At 36.7% G+C, this 25,405-nt stretch overlaps 4 protein-coding genes and 1 long non-coding RNA gene across 5 annotated transcripts; 4 read left to right on the forward strand and 1 right to left on the reverse strand.

The window, feature by feature from the left end:
* The first annotated feature begins 3,262 nt into the window (after positions 1-3,262).
* LOC141612869 (F-box/FBD/LRR-repeat protein At5g22660-like) lies at positions 3,263-4,510 on the forward strand. The gene has a single exon (XM_074431618.1). The coding sequence runs from the start codon at positions 3,263-3,265 to the stop codon at positions 4,508-4,510; it is 1,248 nt and encodes a 415-aa protein (XP_074287719.1).
* Positions 4,511-5,493: 983 nt separating this feature from the next.
* On the forward strand, positions 5,494-6,732 carry LOC141612870 (F-box protein At4g09920-like). Its single transcript, XM_074431620.1, has one exon. It carries the CDS (start codon positions 5,494-5,496, stop codon positions 6,730-6,732), a length of 1,239 nt encoding a protein of 412 aa, XP_074287721.1.
* Positions 6,733-9,733: 3,001 nt separating this feature from the next.
* On the forward strand, positions 9,734-11,035 carry LOC141612872 (FBD-associated F-box protein At5g22730-like). The gene has a single exon (XM_074431621.1). The coding sequence runs from the start codon at positions 9,734-9,736 to the stop codon at positions 11,033-11,035; it is 1,302 nt and encodes a 433-aa protein (XP_074287722.1).
* Positions 11,036-20,602: 9,567 nt separating this feature from the next.
* On the reverse strand, positions 20,603-21,359 carry LOC141612686 (uncharacterized). Its single transcript, XR_012529147.1, has 2 exons — positions 21,205-21,359; positions 20,603-20,830 (listed from the first exon to the last, which is right to left on the reverse strand). It is a non-coding gene; the product is annotated as an uncharacterized LOC141612686 (long non-coding RNA).
* Positions 21,360-24,029: 2,670 nt separating this feature from the next.
* LOC141612873 (F-box/kelch-repeat protein At3g23880-like) lies at positions 24,030-25,109 on the forward strand. The gene has a single exon (XM_074431622.1). It carries the CDS (start codon positions 24,030-24,032, stop codon positions 25,107-25,109), a length of 1,080 nt encoding a protein of 359 aa, XP_074287723.1.
* Positions 25,110-25,405: the final 296 nt, after the last annotated feature.

A 25,405-nucleotide genomic window follows, 5' to 3' on the forward strand; every position in this document is an offset into this window, starting at 1 on the left:
AATTACAACTGGTATGGTTATAAAAACCGTTGTTATTCGTTTTAACAACGGGTCACACATGAACAACCGTTGTTAATAATTTGGTGCAAAATTGGCGCAAAGTTAGTGAAAAGTAATCACAACGGTTATTTTTGAAACCCGTTGTTAAAACTTATTTAACAACGGGTGTTTTTTACAACCGTTGTTAAAACATATTTCACAACGGTTGTTGTTTAATAACCGTTGTTAATACCTTCCATACTATAAACCACACAAACACAAGTCTGCTGCAGCCACAAAACACAAACCTTAATACACAAACACAAACCCACAGACGAAACAAACACAAACACAAAACACACACTTTCTCATCGTCTCTTTCTCTCTTTCTCATCGTCGCTTTATCTTCTCGCCGTCCTTTGTTGATTTCATCGTCTCTTTACGTACGTTCTGTAATTATCAGATTTGTTTCATCGTCATTATTTTATTTTTCTAATTATTTCATTTCCATGTATGTGTTTTTATCGACCATTAGGTTCCGTTCAAAGATCTCTGCTATATCGTCATATAGCCGCATTTCTTCTTTCCCGTCAAGCCATCTTCTTTGGCGTCCTTTAGTATGGATCGAGCATAGTAAGAGTCTTAAGGATGATATCATTCATTTTGTTGGAGTTTGGAGTTTGTTTTGAAAGATTAAGGAGAGGATTAATTTATTTGGAGTTTGTTTTTAGAGTTAGGGTTTGGAGAATATATTGAGATAATGGAAATGCATGTTAGTTGAGATAATGCAATGTATTTATACTAAGCAATGTGTGGGTTGAGTTGTTTTTTAATTAATATATATGTTAGGAAGTTGTGCCATAATCAGCATCATCATATCTCTCAATGCTGCTTCAAATCTTATTACTAACCCTTCTCATTCCATATTGTCCGTTCATATGCACAGTGATAGTAATAATCGGATCTTGATGATGATGATCTATGGAGTTCAAAAAATGGAAGCAAATCAAACAAGCATAACTCAACACTTTCAAAATGATCATTTCATTTAATTTTAAACCAAATACATTACAAGAATTATCGTAAATCAAAAGATGTATAATAAGCGGAACAACCCGGTTAAGCGTAAAAAGCGCTTCTCAACCCGCCACCAATCACGCCACTCTGGTATACCGCTAACTTCCGGGTCATTGGCTTCATATTTTGCAATAACAGATTGAATATATGCAAGGACACGACTTGCATGTGGAGATAAGGATGGAAGAGTACAACTCAACATATCTCTTGCTGACCAAGTTCTGATAACAGCCGACGAGGGTATGCAGATGATGATGATGATGAGGCTTTGTTGACAAGCCGGACCGCTTCACGCCTCTTAATCCAATAATTCCGTTGATGTTCAAGGGATGCTTTGATTAATGGGTGTTGATCGCGGAAGCCTTGGCGAGAACCTTCCCATCATCTTTAATCGTTTGTGTAAGCCATTCTTCGTTGTTGATAAAATTAGGGTTCATTGCCATGTTGTTTCAATTAATGAATGTTAGTAAAGGATGCTTTAATATTTATAGCTAGTCACATTTATAAGTTTTTTCAAAACCGTTGGTAATTAATTTAAGGGATATTCTGCATGCATCGGAATTCTAACGGACCGTAATTATACATGCATCTAGTAATATTTAATTTAATTTTTTTTTATTTTTTAAGAACAAACAACAACGGTTATTTACAAACAACCCGTTGTCTTTAGTTATAACAACGGTTTTGTATATTCAAACCCGTTGTTATAACTTTCCCCCCAAAATTGAGTCACACTTTCCACAACGGGTTTTTATACTTAAAACCGTTGTTAATATTTTTCACAACGGTTTCCTTAAGAAAACCAACCGTTGTTAAAACCTTTTACAACGGACGCTTTAACAACGTCCGCTTTTTTATATAACAACGGTTTTTGACCGTTGTTATAGCCTGTATCTGTAGTAGTGTTGATATTGTGTTCCCTCAGACAGATAAATTGTAAATGGTGTGTAGTGCTTACCATGTAATACACGATTCGTAGGAAATAATGCCACTCGCAATATCAAATTTCCCTACGATCCACGATCTGTGTGCTCTAGATGAGGTTATTTACACGATTAATCAAATTGGGGCACCGCGCCCGGGAGGGCGCGGAGCAACAACTAGTTTACTTAAACAAGAAAACAAATAAACATTAAAAAACTATTTTTTCATTAAAAAATAACTTCTCATCAAATTAGAACAATTTTTAATCAAAATGAAATACAAGTCTAAATATAAATTGCTAAACTTTGTTAGAGAATAATTTGACGCATATTACTTGCTATCTATAAAACAAAAATATAAACTGAGATTATTAGATTTGTGGAAAGAAAAAATCATTAAAACAAATTGAGAAGTTTATAAAATTAAATTATTAGTTTTGTGACTGAGAAAATAATTAATATATAAATTTCACGATATTACTCAATTTTCTTGATTAATTTTACAGTTCAATTTTTTTCTCATATAAAAATATAATGACGTGAAATATAAAAAATTATTGAATTGTTAATTCAACATGAATAAGTAAAACAAAAACAACTATATAAATACCGCGCATTCATTGCGCATGATCTATACTAGTTTTGTACTCCGTATTATTTATGTTAATTTAATTTGATAGTCAACCCTACTACCAAAAGTCTGATAACCATATTCTAGTAATGTTATCCACCATTATAAATTTGCTTCTATCATTAACAAAAGGTAAAAATAAAATATTTCTCTGTACTATCAATTGTTCACATAAAAAAAGTAGAACATAATAAAGTTGGATATCGGTGTCGGCTGGCTCAGTCCACAATAGTCGAGCCCGATAACGGGCTCACTCATCTCCTAGCCCATCAACCCATCCTAGGCCCGTACCACCTACTCGGGCTGGCCTCGAGCTCACTCATTCCCAGCTCACAGTGAACAGCCCGCCAGGCCCGCATAGCCAAATAGCACAACTAGACCGTTCTAGGCCTACCTCATCCCAGCCCACCTTAGCCCGCACAGGCGCCCACCATCAACCCGCAATGTGGGCTCGAGCTTTCTTTCATAACCCGGCCCACCCAACCCGGCCCACTTCCCATTATCTAGAAGGGAGTAGTTTAGAATGGGCCTAACTAATCATACCAAAAGTTTAGGCGAAAAACTAGAACCATACTTTGCTCGTTACTTCTAAATCTCCAAATATAAGCATAGCCGCCGATTAACAATGGAACAAAACCCTAGCCGATTAACAATGGAACAACACCATAGATGGAGCTCCCTTCCGGACGACATCGTCTCGAAAATTATATCCCACCTTAACCTTTCTGATTTCGTCATAACCATTTCATCAACTATTTTCAGCATCAAACAGATTTACACAGAAAGGTTTATTGCAAACAGCGTTTATGAGCCTCGTTACTGGACCATTTTCGATAACCTCTTCGATTATTTCACCACACCCGTAATCGACACTTTCTATCTTAATCTTCACGTTAGCTTCTATAAAGACCCGCTTTGCTGGCCTATCATCGATACGTGGGCTCATCGACTTCGTTCTACTAACATCCGACACTTCACGATTAATACGTTCGATAGTTTTGAATTTAGCATACGAGTGTGGCCACCGAGCATTTTCCGAATGCATTCTTTGTTATCACTTACATTGTATATTTCTTTTAAAGAGATTGCTCGTAGTGATGATCAACTTTCGATGATTCTTCCTCCGAACCTCAAGAAACTTCATCTAGTTTCGTCGAATTATCAACTTTTGGAAGAATTAATAAGTGGTTGCCCGTCTCTTGAAGACTTGTCCTTGACCCTTGATATTGATCAGAAAAGTAAAAGTTCGATATCAATTACAAGCGAGAAATTAAAGCGATTATATATAAATCTATATAAGGTTTCCAATTATTATTGTAAGGTTATTATTATTATTGATGCTCCAATATTAGAGCATTTTAGATATTTTACTAGGGACATATTATCAATGCAGATGTTGGATTCGATTTTGAATGTCAAGTCGCTTGCACTCCATGTTGAAGATTATTGGGACCGGAAGTTTAACACTAGTCCTAAGAAGACCGTCTTCCCTAATTTGAGACATCTTACGTTATCTTTGCCTTGGAAATTATATCAAAAAATGTTTGACGAACAATTGCTTTGTTGTCCGAATTTGAAGGTTCTTAAGCTACATTTTAGTAATTATTATGATGAGTACAAGGCGATGATTTTGAATGAAGATGCCAAATTCGCGCTAGTTGAACAAGTGAAGCGCTTAGAGGTGTATATGATTGACGGCAAATTTAGCAAACAAAGATTGAATCTATTGACATGGTTGCTAAGAAGTGCCAAGGTTTTGGAGAAGCTTGTTCTTAGTTCAAATAACCTTTGGGATTATAATAAGTTGGCAAAATCTCAATTTCTCGAAACTTTATTCGAGTGTGCTGAGAGTACATCGCGTTGTCAAATCCAACTTCTAGGAGGTTGTAAGCTAGACTGATTCTTTGTTATCTTTTTTTTTTTTGCCATGAAATTAATTTTCTGTATTTGCTTTTAGTCGAGTTCATTTGTATTCAAAACATTATGTTAATTGCACAATGTGGATTTAATTCCGGATGCTAAATTTAAGTTATATGAAGCGGCTAGAGATGAATAGAACCACGGTTCATTTCGACGAACAATTGATGAAGCTAATGAAATCAACATGGAAACACGAATAGAGGGAGTAATTAACACGAAAATAACAAAATACGAAATCAGCACAAAATAACAAATTACAATTAAAATCAAGCCAAACATAGAATCAAAACCTTGTTTGTTAAATGTTAGAAGCAGATTTGATTTATTTATAATAAAGGTTGACATTTTTAGATTACGGTTAGTATAGGGAGGTGGCAATCGGATCACTCGGTCCGATTACGGGTCATGTTAAGGCGGTTCCTGTCATGTCGGGTTAGGCTTGACCGGATTAGATTGCTTATTCGGTTCGAGTTGGGCTCAGGTCGGTTCACTTACAATCAGGATAACCGGGTCAGTAACTACAACAATTCTGCCAGGTCAGGATATATCGGGTCAATATGCTCGATTAGATCAAGTCTGGTTCAATTCGGTTTTGGGGGTCGAGTCATTTGTATATTCGAGTTTTATGAACATTGTTTTGATACTAAATGTAGTGGTGAAGGAAATTCTAGGACTAAGGTCGTCTTTTGACTCTTTTAAGTTTTGTTTTCATTAAACGATCGGGCAATTCGGCAGCGCATGGTATGGCCCATTACATGCCTCTGGATTACTCCTCTCGGGTTTGGGTGGATCATTGCCCCGAACGGATTTGATAAAAATAATTTTATATCTTGACTTATTCATGGTCAAAATTTTCTAGCTTTGACCATAAACCCTAATACATAACTTGCCTGTAACTTCTAAATATAAGCATAGCCGATTAACAATGGAACAAAACCCTAGCCGAATAGCCGATTAACAACAATGGAAGAACACCAAAGATGGAGCTCCCTTCCGGACGATATCGTCTTCAAAATTATCTCCCACCTTAATTTTCCTAAAGATCAGTTCGTCATAACAATTTCAACAACTATTTTCAGCATCAAACAGCTATACGGAAGTGACAGAAATGCATACAATGTTTATGAGCCTTGTTGCTGGACCATCTTCGATAACCTCTTCAATTTATTCACCTCACCCGTAATCGCCACTTTCTATCTTAGTCTTCACGCTAGCTTCTATAAACAGCCTCTTTGCTGGCCTATCATCGATACATGGGCTAAAAGACTGCGTGCTCGTAACATCCGACACTTCACTATCAAAAAGTTTGGTGGTTATCGATTTTTGAAACCCGTGTGGCTACCAAGTATTTTTCGAATGCATTCGTTGTTATCACTTACATTGTATTTCCATTTTAAAGAGATTTCTTGGACTGATCAACTTTCCATGGTTCTTCTTCCGAACCTCAAGAAACTTCATCTAGTTTCGTCGAATTATGGACTTTTGGAAGAGTTAATAAGTCGTTGCCCGTCACTTGAAGACTTATTCTTGACCCTTAGTCATGATCCTCCGAATATTTTAATATCAATCACAAGCAAGAAATTAAAGCGATTATATATTAATCTAGAACTTGTGTCGTCGTTTATCCTTCTTGATGCTCCTATATTAGAGCATTTTAGATATGTTGCTGGTTCGGTATTATCAATGCAGATGTTGGATTCGATTTTGAATGTCAAGTCGCTTGCACTCCGTGCTGAAGATTATCAGCGTCAGCCGCTGAAGTTTTACAATAGTCCTAAGAAGACCGTCTTCCCTAATTTGAGTCATCTTACATTATCTTTGCCTTTCGGAGTATATCAAAAAATATTTGACGAACAATTGCTTTGTTGTCCCAATTTGAAGGTTCTTAAGTTACATCTTTCTGGCCCTACGAACATGATTTTGAATGACGATGTGAAATTTGAGCTAGTTGAACAAGTGAAGCGCTTAGAGGTGTATATGACTGACGGCGAATTTAGCAACCAACTGTTGAATCTATTGACATGGTTGATAAAAAGTGCCAAGGTTTTGGAGAAGCTTCTTCTTAGTTCACATCACCTTCGTCCGGATTATAAAGAGTTTAAGAACTTGGCAAAATCCCAAGTTTATGAAACTTTATTCGAGTGTGTAGAGAGTACATCGCATTGTCAAATCGAATTTTTAGGAGACTATAAGCTAGACTGATTCTTTGTTATGTTATTTTTTGGTATGAAATAAGTTTTCTGATTGCTTTTAGTCTTGTAAGTTTCTTAACTCAGTTCAAAAGTGAGAGGAAATGGTTTGGAATGGAATGTGTACACAAGTATGAGTTTATCTATGGCTACGTTAGACCCTCTTTGCATAAGTAAGTTCCAGTATCCATCACAAATTCCTCAATCAACAGGCCTTTGCAGTTTTGCCCCATTCCCCTCAACAACTCGACTTCTTTCTTTCTTAGTTCATTAACTTTAGAAATAAATATGCTCCACTCAAATTCATAAAAATAATTAGTGAGTATATCATTCTCAATGCTACATTATAAGAGATCTGATACGAAGGAAAAACATAAACAAGAACACAAACATATATCATTAAGACATGGACTTTATCTAAATGATAATAATAAACTTTAAAACATGAATGAGTCAAGTAATCTCCCACACATAATTAACATGGCAGAATTTTACCGTCTTGCGTTCAATAAACGCCATTGATGGACAGCTCCCTTCCTGACGACGTAGTTATTGAACGTGATTTCTAATGTTCATTATGCGGATGATTGTGGGTGAGAATCGAACTTTCAACTTCATAACTGGGGTAAGAGAACTATTATCACTTGAGCTAACTCTTATTCTCTTAACTGATTAATTATAAAGATCTTGTTATCTAAGTTTTTACGCTGAACTCATAGCAATTTTTATTTACTCAATTTGTGTTTCGCTATTTTCGTTTAATTATTATTATTATTATTATTTTTTTTTTTATTATTATTATTATTATTATTATTATTATTATTATTATTATTATTATTATTATTATTATTATTATTATTATTATTATTATTATTATGCAACAAGCTCAATACTATTGAAATTTTTAATTCATAATTATTATTATTATTATTATTATTATTATTATTATTTTATTTACTCAATTTCTGGAAGAGTTAATAAGTCGTTTCCCGTCACTTGAAGACTTAACCTTGACCCTTATTCGTCTTAGTCGTGATCCTCAGAAAAATTCGATATCAATCACAAGCAAGAAATTAAAGCGATTATATATTAATCAACGTTATAGGTCGTCGTCTATCTTTAAGGTTATTCTCGATGCTCCAATATTAGAGCATTATAGATATGTTGTTGGTTCCATATTATCGATGCAGATGTTGGATTCGATTTTGAATGTCAAGTCGCTTGCACTACTCCGTGCATCAAGATTATTGTCCCCTGAAGTTTTACAATAGTCCTAAGAAGACCGTCTTCCCAAATTTGAGTCATCTTACATTATCTTTGCCTTTTGAAGTATATCAAAAAATATTTGACGAACAATTTGAAGGTTCTTAAGTTACATCTTTCTGGCCATACGAACATGATTTTGAATGAAGATGTGAAATTCGTGCTAGTTGAACAAGTGAAGCGCTTAGAGATGTATATGAATGACTACCGATTTAGCAAACAAACGGTGAATCTAGTGACATGGTTGCTAAGAAGTGCCAAGGTTTTGGAGAAGCTTGTTTTAAGTTCACATGGCCCCTTTTATTAGAATGTTTTTCCAAAATGGGGTTTAATAACAAACAAATTGACGAAATGGGGTGACTTTGAAAGTAATTACCAAAAATGGGTCCACGTAGGCTCGGTTTTGGTGGAGCTAGGTTCCGGATTATAGTCGCTTAGCCGGACAACGATTTGAGTTGAAAACGCTCACCCGGTGAGCGACTTAATAGTATTTTTGGAAAAAAAAAAAAAAAACTAATATTGCATAATGGAAGAATCGAACCCGCGTCAACGTCTTTGAACAATCGCCTCCAAACCACCACAACAAGAGTAATCGCTTGATTATTTAAAGCGCTTGAAAGATCATAAACGTAGTATAAAATAAGACCAGCGATTACGAGTACAAGAATAACTAAATTTGCTGCGCTAATTACGACATAAGTCTTCGCCTGGTACAGTGGTTAGTGGATTATTAATATAATTGTCAATGCCCATGGGTTCGATTCCTGTTAGGATCATTTTTCAATTATTCTTTTTTTTTTTTTTTTTTTTTTTTGCAAAATAGTATAGTCGCTGGGCCCCTAAGCGACTTGGGCCTGGGTCGCTGGGCCCCTAAGCGACTTGGGCTAAAATAGCTGCCCCTTAAAAGCAACTGTAATTTCATGTCACCCAACACGTAGTCGCTTCGCGGGAAAGCGACTTGAATACAAGTATAGGTTCGGGTGTGACGTGGACCTATTTTGAGTAATAACTTTCAACAAAACCCTATTGTGTTAATTTTTTTTGTTTTAAACCCTATTTTTGAAAAAAATTCCTTTTATTATGATAAGTCGGCAAAATCTCAATTTTACCAAACTTTATTCGAGTGCGTAGAGAGCACATCGCGTTGTCAAATCGAATTTTTAGGAGACTATAAGCTAGATTGATTCTTTGTTATGTTTTTTTTAGGCATCAATGAAGTTTTTCTGTTTGATTTTAGTCGTGTAAGTTTCTTAACTTGGTTTAAAAGTGAGAGGAATAACGGTGTGGAATGAAATGTGTACACAAGCAGGTTCCGGTATCCATTATACCGGAACTTTAAAACATGAATGAGCCCCCTGGTAGTCAAGTCATTTTCCACAAAGAATTAAAGTTTTCATCATATGAAATTAAACGAGGGTGATTCATTATAAAGATATTGTGTGGAGTCGAACACAAGATGTTAGGAATAGAAGGATACATATGATATAACCACTGAGGCAGTGTAAATTTGATGATATAATAGCGCGATAACAAAATTATATGGAACACTACTAAACTTGGCCATATATTGGGCCCCTTAAAACTGGGGGCCTTGTGCAGTTGCACGGGTTGACCATCCTTGAGCCGGCCCTGGGACTGGTATAAGTAAATTGTATTCACGCTTTTACGAATATATATTGAGGGTTTACAAAAAAAAAAAAAATCAAGAAGCAATCAAGCATAGGCGATTAGGGTTTAGGCACTACACAACAATGGGAAAAAACCCTTTGTTCACCAAAAAGAGAAAAACAATGAAAGAAAACCCTAGTAACCTGGCCGTGGCACGATGGATCTACCTTCCGAACGACATCCTCGTCGACATATTCAACCGTCTTGGCCTTTGTCCAACCACTTCCGTCACTTTTTCGGCCACTACGTTCGACATTGAACTCGGGGAATATGATCTGTATGATACGCCCCTCCTTTGGAATATCCTTGACAACCTTTTCACTATATTCGCTAATTTACCCTTACTCAAAACCTTTAGTCTTCAACTTCCCAATACTTCTTTATATGTAATAAAACCTTCTTCTTGGCATGTTATAGCCTCATGGGCTCGTCGACTACGTCAACATAACCTTCAACACTTCGAGGTTAAAACATATCGTAGTTGTGTACCATATGGTGGTTATTATCGAGTGAACATACCAAGTGCTTTCCGAATTAATTCGTTGGTATCGCTTGACTTGAACTTGTCTATGTACGAGTTTCTTTGGTGCATTCCTAATTCAATTGATCTTCCTAATTTGAAGAAACTTAGTCTAATTTTGGCCGATTATAAAAATTTAGGAATTCTAATACGTTCTTGCCCGTCGCTTAGAGATTTGAACTTCACCATTCATAAGGTTCAAAAGGCTAACAAGGATTCGATACAAATCTCGAGTAAGCGTTTAAAGCGACTGAATGTATGTCTATATGGATCGTCGTCTATCCTTGAACTTATAATAATTGATGCTCCGAAATTGAAGCACTTGAACTTCTCCTCTGATCGCTTATCTTGTGATGAATTAATATTTGATTCGATCACCCATGTCAAGTCGCTTACTCTCCTTTACTCGTCACCTTTGCTTCACAATTACCCTACAACGACAAAGACGACAATCTTCCCTAATATGACTCGTCTTACATTGGCTTTGGGTAATTTTAAAAAATTAGAAGATTTGAGTTCAATGCTACATTGTCCCAATCTCGAGGAACTCGTGTTGGAAGTTACTAGTTTTTATGGGATGGATATTCCTCAAAAGCCTAAAGTTAACCCTTTCGAACATATGAAGCGATTAGATTTGGAAATAAAGGCGATTAGACTTGACGGAGAATTGTTGGAGCTAGCAGCATATATACTAAGAAGTGCGCCTGTTTTGGAGAAGCTGATACTGTATGCTAAGTCTTCATACATCCATTCAAATAACTCCCTCCCGGAAGATGAGTTCTATAGATCTTTATACAAGTATCCAAGGATTTCCTCTCACTGCCAAATCGAACTTTCAGGAGCATATGGGTCTCCCACTTGTTAAAGGGATTGATTATATGTCCGTTTTTCTTTTTGGAGTGTAAAGAGAATTACAAGAACGATTTTGATGCTGACAAGACTGGAAACCAGGTCATGAATACTATCCGTCATTACTTTATCAACTAAACTAGGTTACATCTACCTGCAAAACCTATAATATATTTTGATGTTGACAAGATTGGAAACCGGGTCATGAGTACCACCTCTTATGACTTCATCAACTAAACTAGGTTACATCTGCGTGCAAAACCTATAATTTCGTATATGCGATACTTTGGGTCTATCTTTGGTGAAGTGCTTAGTTAATTTCTTTCTTATATGACTTGTTTTTCTCTATTTTTATTTCTTTTTGCCATGAATGCATACTCTTGTTTTTACTATGGAACTTAGAATCGTCGAAGCTCGAAACAAAATCGGAGGGTCAGTATGTATAGACTATGGCATAGAGAGGTTAAAGCATGCATGAAAACTATAGTAGTTATTTATTACAGTTTTCTTTGGCTCTTTGCATATGTTAACCAGAAATCCGAGTTTAAGCCTTGTAAAAATGTCAGTCGTGTTAAAACTCATGAGTCATGAGGAAGAGCTTTACCGCCTAGTGATTCTCCCCAACTCGAATATAGACTAAACCGAATAATATACAACAAAAGAATAATCGCTATTTGCTTACCCAGAAAAGCAACGGTATCTTTCGTCATAAGTACAAAAAAATCCCTCACCAAAAACTAAGTAAACAATCGACTGGGACATAAGTACGAAATCTCGAATACTCGCATATAACTATCATCACGAAGGCTCGTATGTGCTGAAACAGGTTTGAACCCATACCTAAGGATTTTCTAGCTACCAACGTCCAACCAATATCAGGGTTTGAGTTTCACCTCATCTTCAGAATGAATATTGGGCTAATGGGCTTGTTCCTTGGTATAGCCCAACAATTGCACGCTTCATGATTGGCAAAATTGAGCCAGAAAGCCCAGAATTGTGGCCCAACAAGAATACTCATACAGGCACACTGGCACGCTTTCGTAATTTACCCGTCAATTTATTTACGTTTACTAAAGTAAATTAAATTTATCGAATCGGAGTCTCGGATAGAGAAGTACTCCGTATATTTTCAGCTACTAATTCTGGATGACAATTAGACAAAATTATGGTTTATACAATTTGATCAATTTATATATCGAAGACATTTTTAAAATAAAAATAGGATAAATTAATAACTCGACTAAATAATATAGGTAAACCAAGAGTTGAAATTAAAAAACTACGATTTTCGAACTTAATATGTTCCTATAATAACTGTTTAACGTAAACATGTTTCCAACTGCCCCAAGTAATTGAAAACGAAAAAAATGAGATATTCGAATTTCATACTTAACAGGGTGGCACGTCCCTACGAAAACACTTTTAACTTAAATGTGTGCCAAGTATATTTAATTCAATTGATCTCCCTTGTGACGGATTACCATTTCTGGCGGATATTTTGTGAGATAAAATGGTAACAAAATGGGTTAGTGGAGAATTTGTGTATTTAACAATTGGTCTCTCTTATGACAGGTTACCATTTGTGGCGGATATTTTGTGAGATGTGTATTCAAAAACTTTAGTGGACTTGATTGCGTGACGATTTGAATAAGATACCTTGTCATTTTGCCAACAATGCCTTAGACGTTAGTTGGTTGTCAATAATGTTAACGTATTCTCTATTATAATCAACCCCTCTCTTCTAACTAACATCTAATTAAACACCTTTAACATCTCTGTACTAATTACAACAAGGTCAACGACCATCTATAATCATAATCATACTAGTAAGTCTCCTGTAAAACAAGTTTACTGGTAACTAATCAACTATTTCCAACCCGTTCTATGACGCGTCTTCCTGATCACCTGATACTAGAAAATATATTACCAAGACCGGTAAGATCTCTATTTCGCTTCAAGTCCGTTTGTAAGGATTGGTTATACGCCATTTCGAACCATGATTTTGCAAAATAGCACCTTAGATATTCATCGTGGCGCCCTCATAAGTTTCTCTTACTTGCAAATGATTCAGAACGATATAATTATGTTTTCAACTTGTTATCCAACGACAAAATTCAACACGATTTAGAACATGTAATACTTCCCCTAGACATTGATAATAATGGTGTAGGTGGAGTTATAGATATTATTAGCTAACTCCTAGCCAGTACACAGCAAAGAGCCGTTAGGCTCTATAATTCCAGTAAAGGCAATCTTTGATTGCTTCCATGTATAAACTTTATAGCTGTTGTGTCTATTTCCTACCGTAAATAAGTCGATGACATTAGTATATATAGCTTAGTATATCAGTGTATAGAGACACAATTGAATAAAGCAATAAACTCTTATATTCTTCACTACTCGATTTATATCATGGTATCAGACTAGGTTTCGAAATCTCGAAATCTCGAAATCTCTTTCATTTCTTTCTCTCTGTCATTTTTTTTACGAAACACAGTCATGCCGGATACCGACGACAATAAAATTATCGAATCGAAAAACACTCCCTCATACTCCTTGGTTCATGTCCAAAATACAAGTGTTAGTATTTCTCAGGATTTCTTTCATGGCACTAATTACGATGAATCGTTAATGGCATATTATGGTCAGTTAACAAAGCTTTGGGATGATTTAATGGCTCTATCATCCTGTTCTTGCAATCGTCGCGAAAGGAAAAGGGTACGTGATTTTCTCATGGGTCTCGATGACCGCTTCGACAATACTCGTTCCCCAATACTAGGTATGGATCCTCTTCTCAATTTATATCAGATTTATAATCGTCTTCTCCAAGTAGAAGGCGTGCGAACTTTTGCTATGATTCAAAATCACGAGAGGTATTTTTTGCAATCCCCTGTTCCTTCGAATCGTTTTTTTTGCATTGTTTGTCATCGGCCTAGTCGCTACTTTAAAACTTCTTATTGGGTCACTGGTAATTACCTTGATTGGTGGGGCAATCGACTCCTCGACCGTATTTATGTTAACCCAAATATTACGGATTTACGCAAAACCACGTTTGTACTGGATGTGCGAGGCAGAGCACTTCCAGAAATCCACAAAACCGAATGTGCAGGTCATCCTATACGGGTGAACATGGCTGCTTGTGCTGCTTCGAAAAATGGCAGTGGTGCGTCGTTCTCTCGACCATCATTGAATAATTTTGACAGGCTTGATTTCAATAGTATGAGTCCACAAGAACTAGATGAACTCACCAACATGTGGCATTCACGCAAAGCCAGTCCAGCAACTGATCATCTTAATGGTAATTTTTCGTCTTTCGCTTGGATTATTGACACGGGAGCGTCTCACCATATGTCAGGTTCTCTGTCTCATTTCTCGAATATTCGTACCATATCCCCTTTATCTGTTGGTTTACCTAACGGTGATCTTACTATTGCTACTAAAAGTGGCGATATTCATCTATCTTCTCGTCTCATTTTAAGAAATGTTTTATACGCTGAAAATTTACATTGTCACTTGATATCCGTCTCTAGCTTGCTTCAAAACGACTCACTTACTATTCAATTTTCTCATAAATTATGTCTTATCCAGGACCGTTCCTCGAAGATAGTGATTGGTGCGGGTGAGCAACGCGAGGGACTTTACTATTTGCAAGGTGTTCATGACGATAAAGCCACGGCTTGCTTGGTGAGGTCCGTTGACACATCCGAACTATGGCACCGTAGGTTGGGACACCCTTCTCCTAATATCTTTCGTTTTTTACCTTTTATTTCGAATAAAGATGCTAGCAATTTTCATAACAATACTTGTGATATTTGCTTTCGCGCAAAACAAACCCGTACTCCGTTTTCTTCCAGTACGAATACTGCTGCTTCTATTTTTGATTTAGTCCACTGCGATTTATGGGGTCCATATGCCGAAAATGGCTCTTGTGGGTCTCGTTATTTTTTAACCATAGTCGATGATTTTTCTCGCTCCACTTGGGTCTACCTTTTACGTCATAAAAGTGAAGCTAAACAAAAGTTATTAAATTTTTTCGCTATGATTAGTCGTCAATTTGAAAAAAATATTAAAATTTTACGTAGTGATAATGGAACTGAATTTGCACCCCTTATACCTTTTTTTCAAACTAATGGCGTTTTTTTTTCAAACTTCTAACGTTGACACTCCCCAACAAAATGGGAGGGTGGAGCGTAAACATCGTCATATTTTGAACGTGGCTCGTGCTCTTTTATTTCAAGCAAGCTTACCCATATTTTTTTGGGGCGAATGCGTCTTGGGAGCCGTCCATTTAATTAATCGTACCCCGTCAAAACTTCTTAACGGAAAAACCCCGTATGAAATGCTTTTTAATAAAACACCACCGATGGATAATATTCGTGTTTTTGGGTGTCTTTGTTACGCTAAAAATATTAATCGCTCTCGTGATAAATTTGCCTCTCGAAGTCGAAAATGTATTTTTATTGGCTATCCGTTTGGAAAAAAAGGTTGGAAACTATACGACTTAGACACCGGGTCTTATTTTGAGTCACGAGATGTCATTTTTATCGAAAACAATTTTCCTTTTCAATCGATTAATATTCATGATCTTGACAACGATACTTCACTTTCCAGTCGTGATCCCTTGACACCCATTGACCAATTAGTTCTCGACAATCAACCATCCATCCAAACAACATCTTCCACTACCGTGACCCACAGCCAGACCGAGACTGAGACTGAACAGCCTTCCTCGACACCTTCCTCGACACCAGACACGAATCCTACGGACCCCACGACTACAATGACCTCCACCTCCACCGATCAGTCAGCTACCTTAGGCCGTGGACATCGTATAAAAATACCGAACTCTAACCTGCAAGGTTATATTTTACAAAAACCTCGTCCTTCGTCTCACTTGCTCACCGCATCGACACAATCTTCAGGTACTCGTTTCCCTCTTTCTCATTATATCGACTACTCTAAGTTTTCCCCTACGCATCGTGTTTTCCTTTCGGCCGTGACTAAACATCACGAGCCTAGTTTTTATAAAGATGCAGCGCAGGTACCCGAATGGCGCAATGCTATGAAGCTTGAAATCGAAGCCCTTGAACGTAATAATACATGGACACTTATGCCTCTTCCTCCCAATAAAAAGGCAATTGGCTCCAAGTGGGTTTACAAAATCAAATATAATGCGGATGGGACAATCGAACGCTACAAAGCCCGTTTAGTAGTAATGGGCAATAGACAAGTAGAAGGTGTGGATTACAATGAGACTTTTGCTCCTACTATAAAGCTTGTCACGGTTCGCACTCTACTCGCTATTGCTGCCGCCAAGAAATGGGTTCTTCACCAAATGGACGTTCATAATGCCTTCCTCCACGGCGATCTTAATGAGGAAGTCTACATGAAGCCTCCTCCCGGTTTTCTTCCACCTAATGATGGACGAGTTTGTCGCTTACAAAAATCATTATACGGGTTACGACAAGCACCACGTTGCTGGTATGCCAAACTTGCTTCCGCACTCAAAAAATACGGCTTTCGTCAATGCCCCTATGACCATTCGTTATTCTCCATCTTCACCAACGACACGGAGGTACATGTTCTTATTTATGTCGACGATCTCGTTATTTGTGGCAACAATGTTGACATGATCACAGAGTTCAAACAATATCTCAGTACGTGCTTCCACATGAAAGATTTGGGCCCTCTAAAGTACTTCCTTGGCCTCGAAATTGCTCGACACGAGTCTGGCATCTTCATTTCTCAAAGGAAATATGCCCTCGACATCTTATCCGAATCTGGTTTACTTGGGTCTAAACCCGCCTCGACTCATATGGAACCAAATCATCGTCTCGGCATCTCTAAAGCAGCACTCATGACCGACCCGCAACCATATCGAAGACTCGTCGGCCGGCTAGTTTACCTCACAATTACGAGGCCAGAACTACTCTACTCGGTTCAAATCTTAGCCCAATTTATGCACGCTCCAACAACCGAACATTGGAAAGCAGCTCTTACCGTCGTTCGTTATCTCAAACAAGCACCTGGCCAAGGCCTTTTACTTCGGTTAGATAGCGACCTTTGCCTCAATGCTTACTGCGATGCCGATTATGCTAGTTGTCCAACAACTCGTCGTTCACTCAGCGCCTACTTGGTTTTCTTGGGCTCTTCACCTATCTCATGGAAAACTAAGAAACAACCAACGGTTTCTCTTTCATCCGCTGAGGCTGAATATCGCGCTATGGCTTACACCACATGTGAACTTAAATGGCTTAAAGGGTTACTCGGTTTTCTTGGCATTCCACACAAACAACCCATCCAATTAATGTGCGATAGCCAATCCGCGCTACACATTGCCAAAAATCCGGTCTTTCATGAACGAACAAAGCACATCGAAGTAGACTGCCACTTCGTTCGTGATGAAATACAACGAGGCACCATCAATCCTAGCTACATTCATACAAGAGCTCAACTCGCAGATAACTTTACCAAAGCCCTTGGTCGTGCCTCTTTCAATGAACTTCTATCCAAGTTGGGCGTCTCGACTCTCCACGCTCCAACTTGAGGGGGGTATTAGCTAACTCCTAGCCAGTACACAGCAAAGAGCCGTTAGGCTCTATAATTCCAGTAAAGGCAATCTTTGATTGCTTCCATGTATAAACTTTATAGCTGTTGTGTCTATTTCCTACCGTAAATAAGTCGATGACATTAGTATATATAGCTTAGTATATCAGTGTATAGAGACACAATTGAATAAAGCAATAAACTCTTATATTCTTCACTACTCGATTTATATCAGATATAGTTGGTTCTTGTAACGGGCTTGTATGCTTGCACCGTGAATTAAACCAACATCGTACCTTCTATCTTTGGAACCCTGTTATTCGACAATGTCGAGAAATTGACCAAATTGTTCAACTTGAAGAAATCGAACCCTTTATGTTCACGGCAGCTTATGGGTTCGGTCATGGATCATCCAATGATGACTACAAGATTGTTGCCATTTTTACGAGTTATACTAATGATTTCAATAGTCATTTATACGTATATTCTTCGATCACTGGAAAATGGTGAAGAATAACATGTCTTTTAGATAATAATCGTGTGTCTACAATAGGAATTCATAAGGGTGTTTTGATCGATAACACTGTGTACTGGCCTCTTAGAATTCGCGATCAAGGAGATCAAGAAAATCGCGTTGTTGGATTTAATTTAGATGACGAACAATTGGAGGTACACCCATGGATGAGCTGGTTGCTTCAAGAAAGCGAAGCTAACCTGCCTTTGTTTGGGATACAAGGTTGCTTGTCATTGTGTCGTTACATAGATAATACTTGTTTCGATGTTTGGATGTTGAAAGATCGAAATGATTGGAATTCATGGGAGAAATTGTTCTATGTTAATGTCGGGTATGTCGATTTCATTCACTTCTCAAATAATGGAAAGTGTTTGGTACACCATTTGAAGGAGCTCAAGGTGGTCGATCAAGGTCAGGACACTAATTTGGGTGGACATTACAACGGTCATTTATGGGATGTGGAAGATTATACTGAGAGTTTCGTCTTGCCTTTTTGAAGAGGGGAATATCAGGCTGAATAAGAGGGAGTATATACTAGTGCCAAAAGACGAGAAATTGTTTTGATGTTATTTACCAAGCCCTATAAAATAACGTTTGTAATTTACTTAGATGGGTTTGTATATGAGGATAGAATAACCGATATAACATATAGAGATCGAAGAATATATGTATTGTTATAAATAAAAATTTGTTCCATCCCAATTATTTTTTCACCTTATTTTATTCTTTATAAAGGATATTATTTTAATTAAAGTCAAACAAATAATTGGACCGAGGGAATAGTTTATTATTTTATTCATGAAATTTGGTTGGGATTTACAGCGACATTATTATTTAGCACAAATTCTTGTTTAAGGCGCCGTTCTAATCTTAAGACAGGTCAAACATGTAAAACTAAACTAAGATATCATGACATAATTTCTGGGTTTATTTTTGGTTCAATCCATCCTGCAACAAATTAAACCCCACACACTAAAATCAATATACTCAATTAAAAAAAAAAAGACAATTAATTAAAATACAGTAAGAATGAGATACCAATTTTAAGTAAAGCGCCGAAATTATGAAAGTATGAATGTGTTTGATTTTGACTGTTGAATTGCGAATTAATACTGAATAGGAAGGAATTTTGAGATTAGGGATTTGAAAATAGTCAAATAAAGCATATACTACAGAGTAGAGACTCAACAACAACAACAACCACCTTACCTAAAATTAGGATAATAATACAGTGTCACCGAATGACGCTCAATCTCGGCGCCACCCTCTCTTATGCACCCTTTATTATTGGGGTCCCCACCTAATATTAATGGCTATATCCATTATTATGGGAGTCCCCACTTATTCATGTGAAAGGGTGACGCCAAAATTGGAATATTGGGAGCTCAAGTTATTGTGGTAATGCTTGGAGATATCGCCTGTAAATGTCCTGCTATGATGACATGATTTTTTTATTTTATTTTTCTGAGTGGAACGTATATAGAGCCATAAAATTCGTACTGGAGAAGTGATATTGTTAACCTTTTGCACCCTCACATTTCCGGAAGTCGATTATTATTCACTATTTTGGAGTGAAGGCCGTAGCAGTTTCCCAATCTATCTTGTCTTCACCCTCCTCCCACTCCTCTGTATCTTCATCAAAACCACCCGCATCATCAACGGCCACATTGGCATTATCCACATTAGTCATCTCGTCTTTGTCCATCTCATCATTCATACTCGGTTCTTCACAACCCTCGTCATCGAACTCATCTCCATTATCCACTAAGGAGGTATCAACAATCACCTGTTCACCCTTTTCCTTATCATTATCAGCACTTGATTCTAGTCTCATAGTCGGATGATCATCTAACAACATCCTCTGCATAGTCTCGATATAACCTTTAGTAGCATAAGCCCTCCCAACTTTCACAACAAAAACCAAAGAATAATCACTCAAAGTGCTCAATATGCCAATACTAAATCGATAACAACTCCTAATTAAACGAGTTAAAGTGCAAGCTAATTGTTCATCAGTCTTAGTATAGAAGAATAAATCAGCCTTAAAAACAACCTCGTAAACGGTCCTTAAGAACTGATCATCATTTACATTATAAAGCCCTTGAGATTCCAAAGATACTTGTGTGTATTGAGGACGATGGCTGATGACACTAGTACAATTAATGCAATTGGCATCGGTTATAAACAGTGATTGGCATCGGTTCCCAACCGATGCCAATGCGGGCGATGCCAATGACATTTTTTGAATTGGCATCGGTTCATAAACCGATGCCAATTTACACATATGGCATCGTTTGTTATTCAATTGGCATCGGTTCTAACCGATGGGAATTTACACATATTGGCATCGGTTGTACCATAAAAACCGATGCCAATTTTTGCATTATTGGCATCGGTTGTAACTTAGGAACCGATGTCAATCATCAATTACAACAATGAAAAAAAAAACGTGCCTAACCAATAAATAAATTATATTAACTGCATTTTGTTTTCTAAAAGCTATAAAAAATTCGACAATATCTCTTTATAAATTGAACAATCCAAATTTCATAACTTCAATACCAACAAATCCGAATCCAATACAACCATTCAACGAATTGTATCCAACAACAAAATCACATACATGAAAACCTCTAACTATTCGAGTATGTAAATCAACCGTTCACTACATCATATATATTTTAATTTTTTTACAATATAAAGCCAAAGCCTCCTGAACCTCGTTCATTTCTTCAAGTGTTATTACTAAACCTGAAACACACAGTAATCAAGAACAATATATTATTAGCTAAACTACGACTTAGAACAACTTAGAAAGAGAAATAAACTAAAATTGTTTTATACTGAATGGTGAGGAAAGTAGGCCATATTCTGCAATTACACAACTAAAAGTTGATCCTAAACGAAGTACTTCCGAAACTAAGCATCAGAAAAGAAGACATTAACACAAATGTCACAAACATGTGGCAAAAAGCAATGGAAACTTGTGTTATTGAGTTCTTATAACACCATAAACGCATGGGGATTCACCACCGGTCAGGTTTCTTAGGTCAGGTATCTTTTACCAGCTCTAATAATGCAGAATACTAAGACTGAAGGATGAACATATAACAGTTAGCAAGTACCTGAAAAGAGACGACCAAATACTCCCTAGTGGGATCAGTCATCATATACCAATGCCGATAATGAAAACATGTCAACGGTATGGTTGTGAATTGCAGTTAACAAACACCAGCAATAAGCCCTCAAATTGCGTTGAATGCCTATAATAGCATAATCCTGCATTAAGCACCATTCAATCCAACTCAGGCCGCCAGAATCCGATAAATATTCAATAGGAATGCATAGATTAACATATTCGTGAACTTCTCTTAGTAAATATGGAAACTATTGATATGCATCAGAACAACAAACATCAGCAAGTGCGTAAATTATCATGTTTTCACTTGCAGAGTTTAGAGAAAGAGCGAGTATCTGAACTGTTGATATCTATTTAAACTGCATTTGGCATCGGTTTTCTCTAAAACCGATGCCACTGTGGCGATGCCAACCGCCTTAATTCTACTAGTGTGATTTTATGGTTTGACATGTCGGGTTGACCCGCATACTCACAGTTACGAAGCTTGAATATGAAGAGAACCTTACCATCAACCTTATCATTCTCTTTAAGACATTTATATAATTTCAAGCTCATAATGTCCATGATCTCAACCATCATTGTTTCAGATGAAACGCAGAGCTGATCTTTCTCCATGTTTTTTTTTTTTTTTTTTTGCTTTTTTAGTTTGATAATTATTAAATTAAAACAACAATAAACACGAATAAATGAAACATGTAGAAGACCGTATTTATAGTAGGTTTAACATGGAATTTACGAGTAGGGCTAGGATTAGTAAAGAATGTCGGCGGGGAATATGGGATTTACCAGTAGTGCTAGGATTATGATGGGGAATTTAGGATTGATTAGCAATAAAGAAAAAAAAAACTTTTTCTTTTTATCGCCCCTAAATTACTAGGACGGGATTCGACTTGACGGAGAACTGATGGAGCTAGCAGCATAGTATATACTAACAAGGTTCGCACTAGAAGTGGCAAACAATGACACGACACGAAAACACGACACGAAATTAACGGGTTTGGGTTGAGACTTAATGACCCATTTATGTAAGTGGGTCAACACGAACACGACACGATATTTAATTGGGTTGGGTTAGGGTTGACCTCTCTAAACAAGAATCCGACACGAATGACCTGTTTACTAAATTAATCCTATTTTTTCTTGATCCTCCATCACATAAATATACTTAAACTTTCAAAATATGGACGTGACACGAAAACACGACACGAACCCGACACGAAATTAACGGGTTAGGGTTGAGGCCTTATGACCCATTTATGTAAGTGGGTCGACACGAACACGACACGAGATTTAATTGGGTCGGGTTTGGGTTGGAAGGATTGTGACCCGTTTACATGTGACACGAACACGAACCCGACACGACCCGATCTGTTTGCTAGGTCTAGTTCGCACCATGCATGCACGTTTTATCAAAAGCTAATCACAAATTAATTAGTTCATAGGTTCGCACCTTAATATAATTTACACAAGATCTTGATTCTATATATACTTAATCGCCTTAATAAAGCTATGTACATTTGAGCAATTCAATTGCAACATGCATGCACGTTTTATCAAAAGTGAAACCATCCGGAGAAAAGTAGCAACTAACGTGAGAGTATGTTATCATTGTGAGTTTGTGACAATAGGACCCGGCAAAGAACCCCATAAATAATTATTGTTAATAGAACATCTAATATCTTTATATAAGTAACATTTCGAAAAATAGATCAAAGGAAAATCACAAGAAAATTAGATCAATTTAAAATGGCGTTTTTAAATAAAAGAGGAAGGATAATACTAAGTGTCTTAGTGTTTGCGACAATTCTTTTCGTTCATGTGGTTGAAGGACATCCAAAATATAGTCCAGAAGTTGCAGTTAGAAGAAGCGTCGGAAATGTCCGTCAAGGTAGTCTATACCGTCGTGTCATGAAAACGACGACCATACCGAGGAACTCCAAGAAAAAGCAAGAATCAAACAAATACAAAACCGCAGGCTATGCCTCTACTATTTCTCCACCTTCTTGTGTCTTCATGCTTTCGGTTCTATTCTTCGTATCTTCTCTTATTATTCGGGTTTAGTTGATTACTATTATTTCCTATTTTATTTAATTACCTTCTCTTTTCAACCCAGTTCCTATTACTATCTCCTATTCTTATTTTAATTACTTTTAAAAGATAAGTTAAAATGTCACAATTTACATAAAATATTGCAATTTACATACATTCAACGAGTCTAACATGTCAAATACCTTTAAGATAATTCTAATAAATTACGGTTGTATATTATCTGATATTCATATCTAATATTTATCAATTATTCGAATCTCCAAATATGAACTATTTATATTGTCACGGTATTAACACTTAATCACGCTCAATTATATGTTCATGTATTTAATGATAACGCCTGCTATTACGACCTGTGCATTTTTTGCACGTGTATACCGTACGTACATCCTGTCATTATTTCAAAAATATGTAAACATGTCATTTTTTTTACTAATGATATACGGGTATAATTTAACTTTTATTTCATTTATTATTATTCCAATTATTACTTTAGTGGACTTGATTGCGTGACGATTTGAATAAGATACCTTGTCATTTTGCCAACAATGCCTTAGACGTTAGTTGGTTGTCAATAATGTTAACGTCTTCTCTATTATAATCAACCCCTCTCTTCTAACTAACATCTAATTAAACACCTTTAACATCTCTGTACTTATTACAACAAGGTCAACGATCATCTATAATCATACTAATCATATTAGTAAGTCTCCTGTAAGACGAGTTTACATGTGATCAATCAACCATTCCAAACCCGTTCTAATGACGCGTCTTCCTGATCACCTGATACTAGAAAATATATTACCAAGACTTCCGGTAAGATCTCTATTTCGCTTCAAGTCCGTTTGTAAGGATTGGTTATATGCCATTTCGAGCCATGATTTTGCAAAGTCGCACCTTAGATATTCATCCTGGCGCCCTCATAACTTTCTTTTACTTGCAAATGATTCAGAACGATATAATTATGTGTTCAACTTGCTATCCAACGACGAAATTCAACACGATTTAAAACCTGTAATACTTCCGCTAGACATTGATAATGGTGTAGGTGGGGTTATTGATATAGTTGGTTCATGTGACGGGCTTGTATGCTTGTACCGCGAATTAGACCAACATCGTACCTTCTATCTTTGGAACCCTGCTATTCGACAAAGTCGAGAAATTGACCAAATTGTTGAACTTGAAGAAATCGAACCCTTTATGTTCACGGCAGCTTATGGGTTCGGTCATGGATCATCCACTGATGACTACAAGATTGTTGTCATTTTTACGAGTTATACTAATGATTTCAATAGTCATTTATACGTATATTCTTCGCTTTCTGGAAAATGGCGAAGAATAGCATGTGTTTTAGATAATAATCGTGTGTCTACGATAGGAATTCATAAGGGTGTTTTGATCGATAACACTGTGTACTGGCCTCTTAGAATTCGCGATCAAGGAAATCAACAAAATCAAGAAAATCGCATTGTTGGACTTAATTTATGCGATGAAAAATTAGTACACCCATGGATGAGTTGGTTGCTTCGAGAGAGCGAAGCTAACCTGCCTTTGTTTGGGATACAAGGTTGCTTGTCATTGTGTCGGTACATAGATAATACTTGTTTCGATGTTTGGATGTTGAAAGATCAAAATGATTGGAATTCATGGGAGAAATTGTTCTATGTTAATGTTGGGTATGTCGATTTCATTCACTTCTCAAAGAATGGAAAGTGTTTGGTACACCATTTGAAGGAGCTCAAGGTGGTCGATCAAGGTCAGGACACTAATTTGGGTGGACATTACGACGGTCATTTATGGGACGTGGAAGATTATACTGAGAGTTTCGTCTGGCCTTTCTGAAGAGGAATAATTGAGCAAGTCGAAACGTCTAGAGCTGTTTTAAAAAGTGTTGGAATTTTCGATTTTAGTCGCTTAGGTATATATACTAGTACCAAAATAAAGACAGGAAATTGTTTCGATGTTGTTTACCAAGCCCTATAAAATAATGTTTGTAATTTACGGGTTTGTATATGAGTATATAACATATAGAGATCGAAGAATATACATACATATTGCTATAAATAAATATTCACATTTATTTTAAGCCATATCTCCCTTTATACTTTCGTCACCAAGTGAATTACACCAAAGTGACA

This window comes from Silene latifolia, chromosome 11, assembly GCF_048544455.1.
Source record: "Silene latifolia isolate original U9 population chromosome 11, ASM4854445v1, whole genome shotgun sequence".
Classification (NCBI taxonomy): Eukaryota; Viridiplantae; Streptophyta; class Magnoliopsida; order Caryophyllales; family Caryophyllaceae; genus Silene; species Silene latifolia.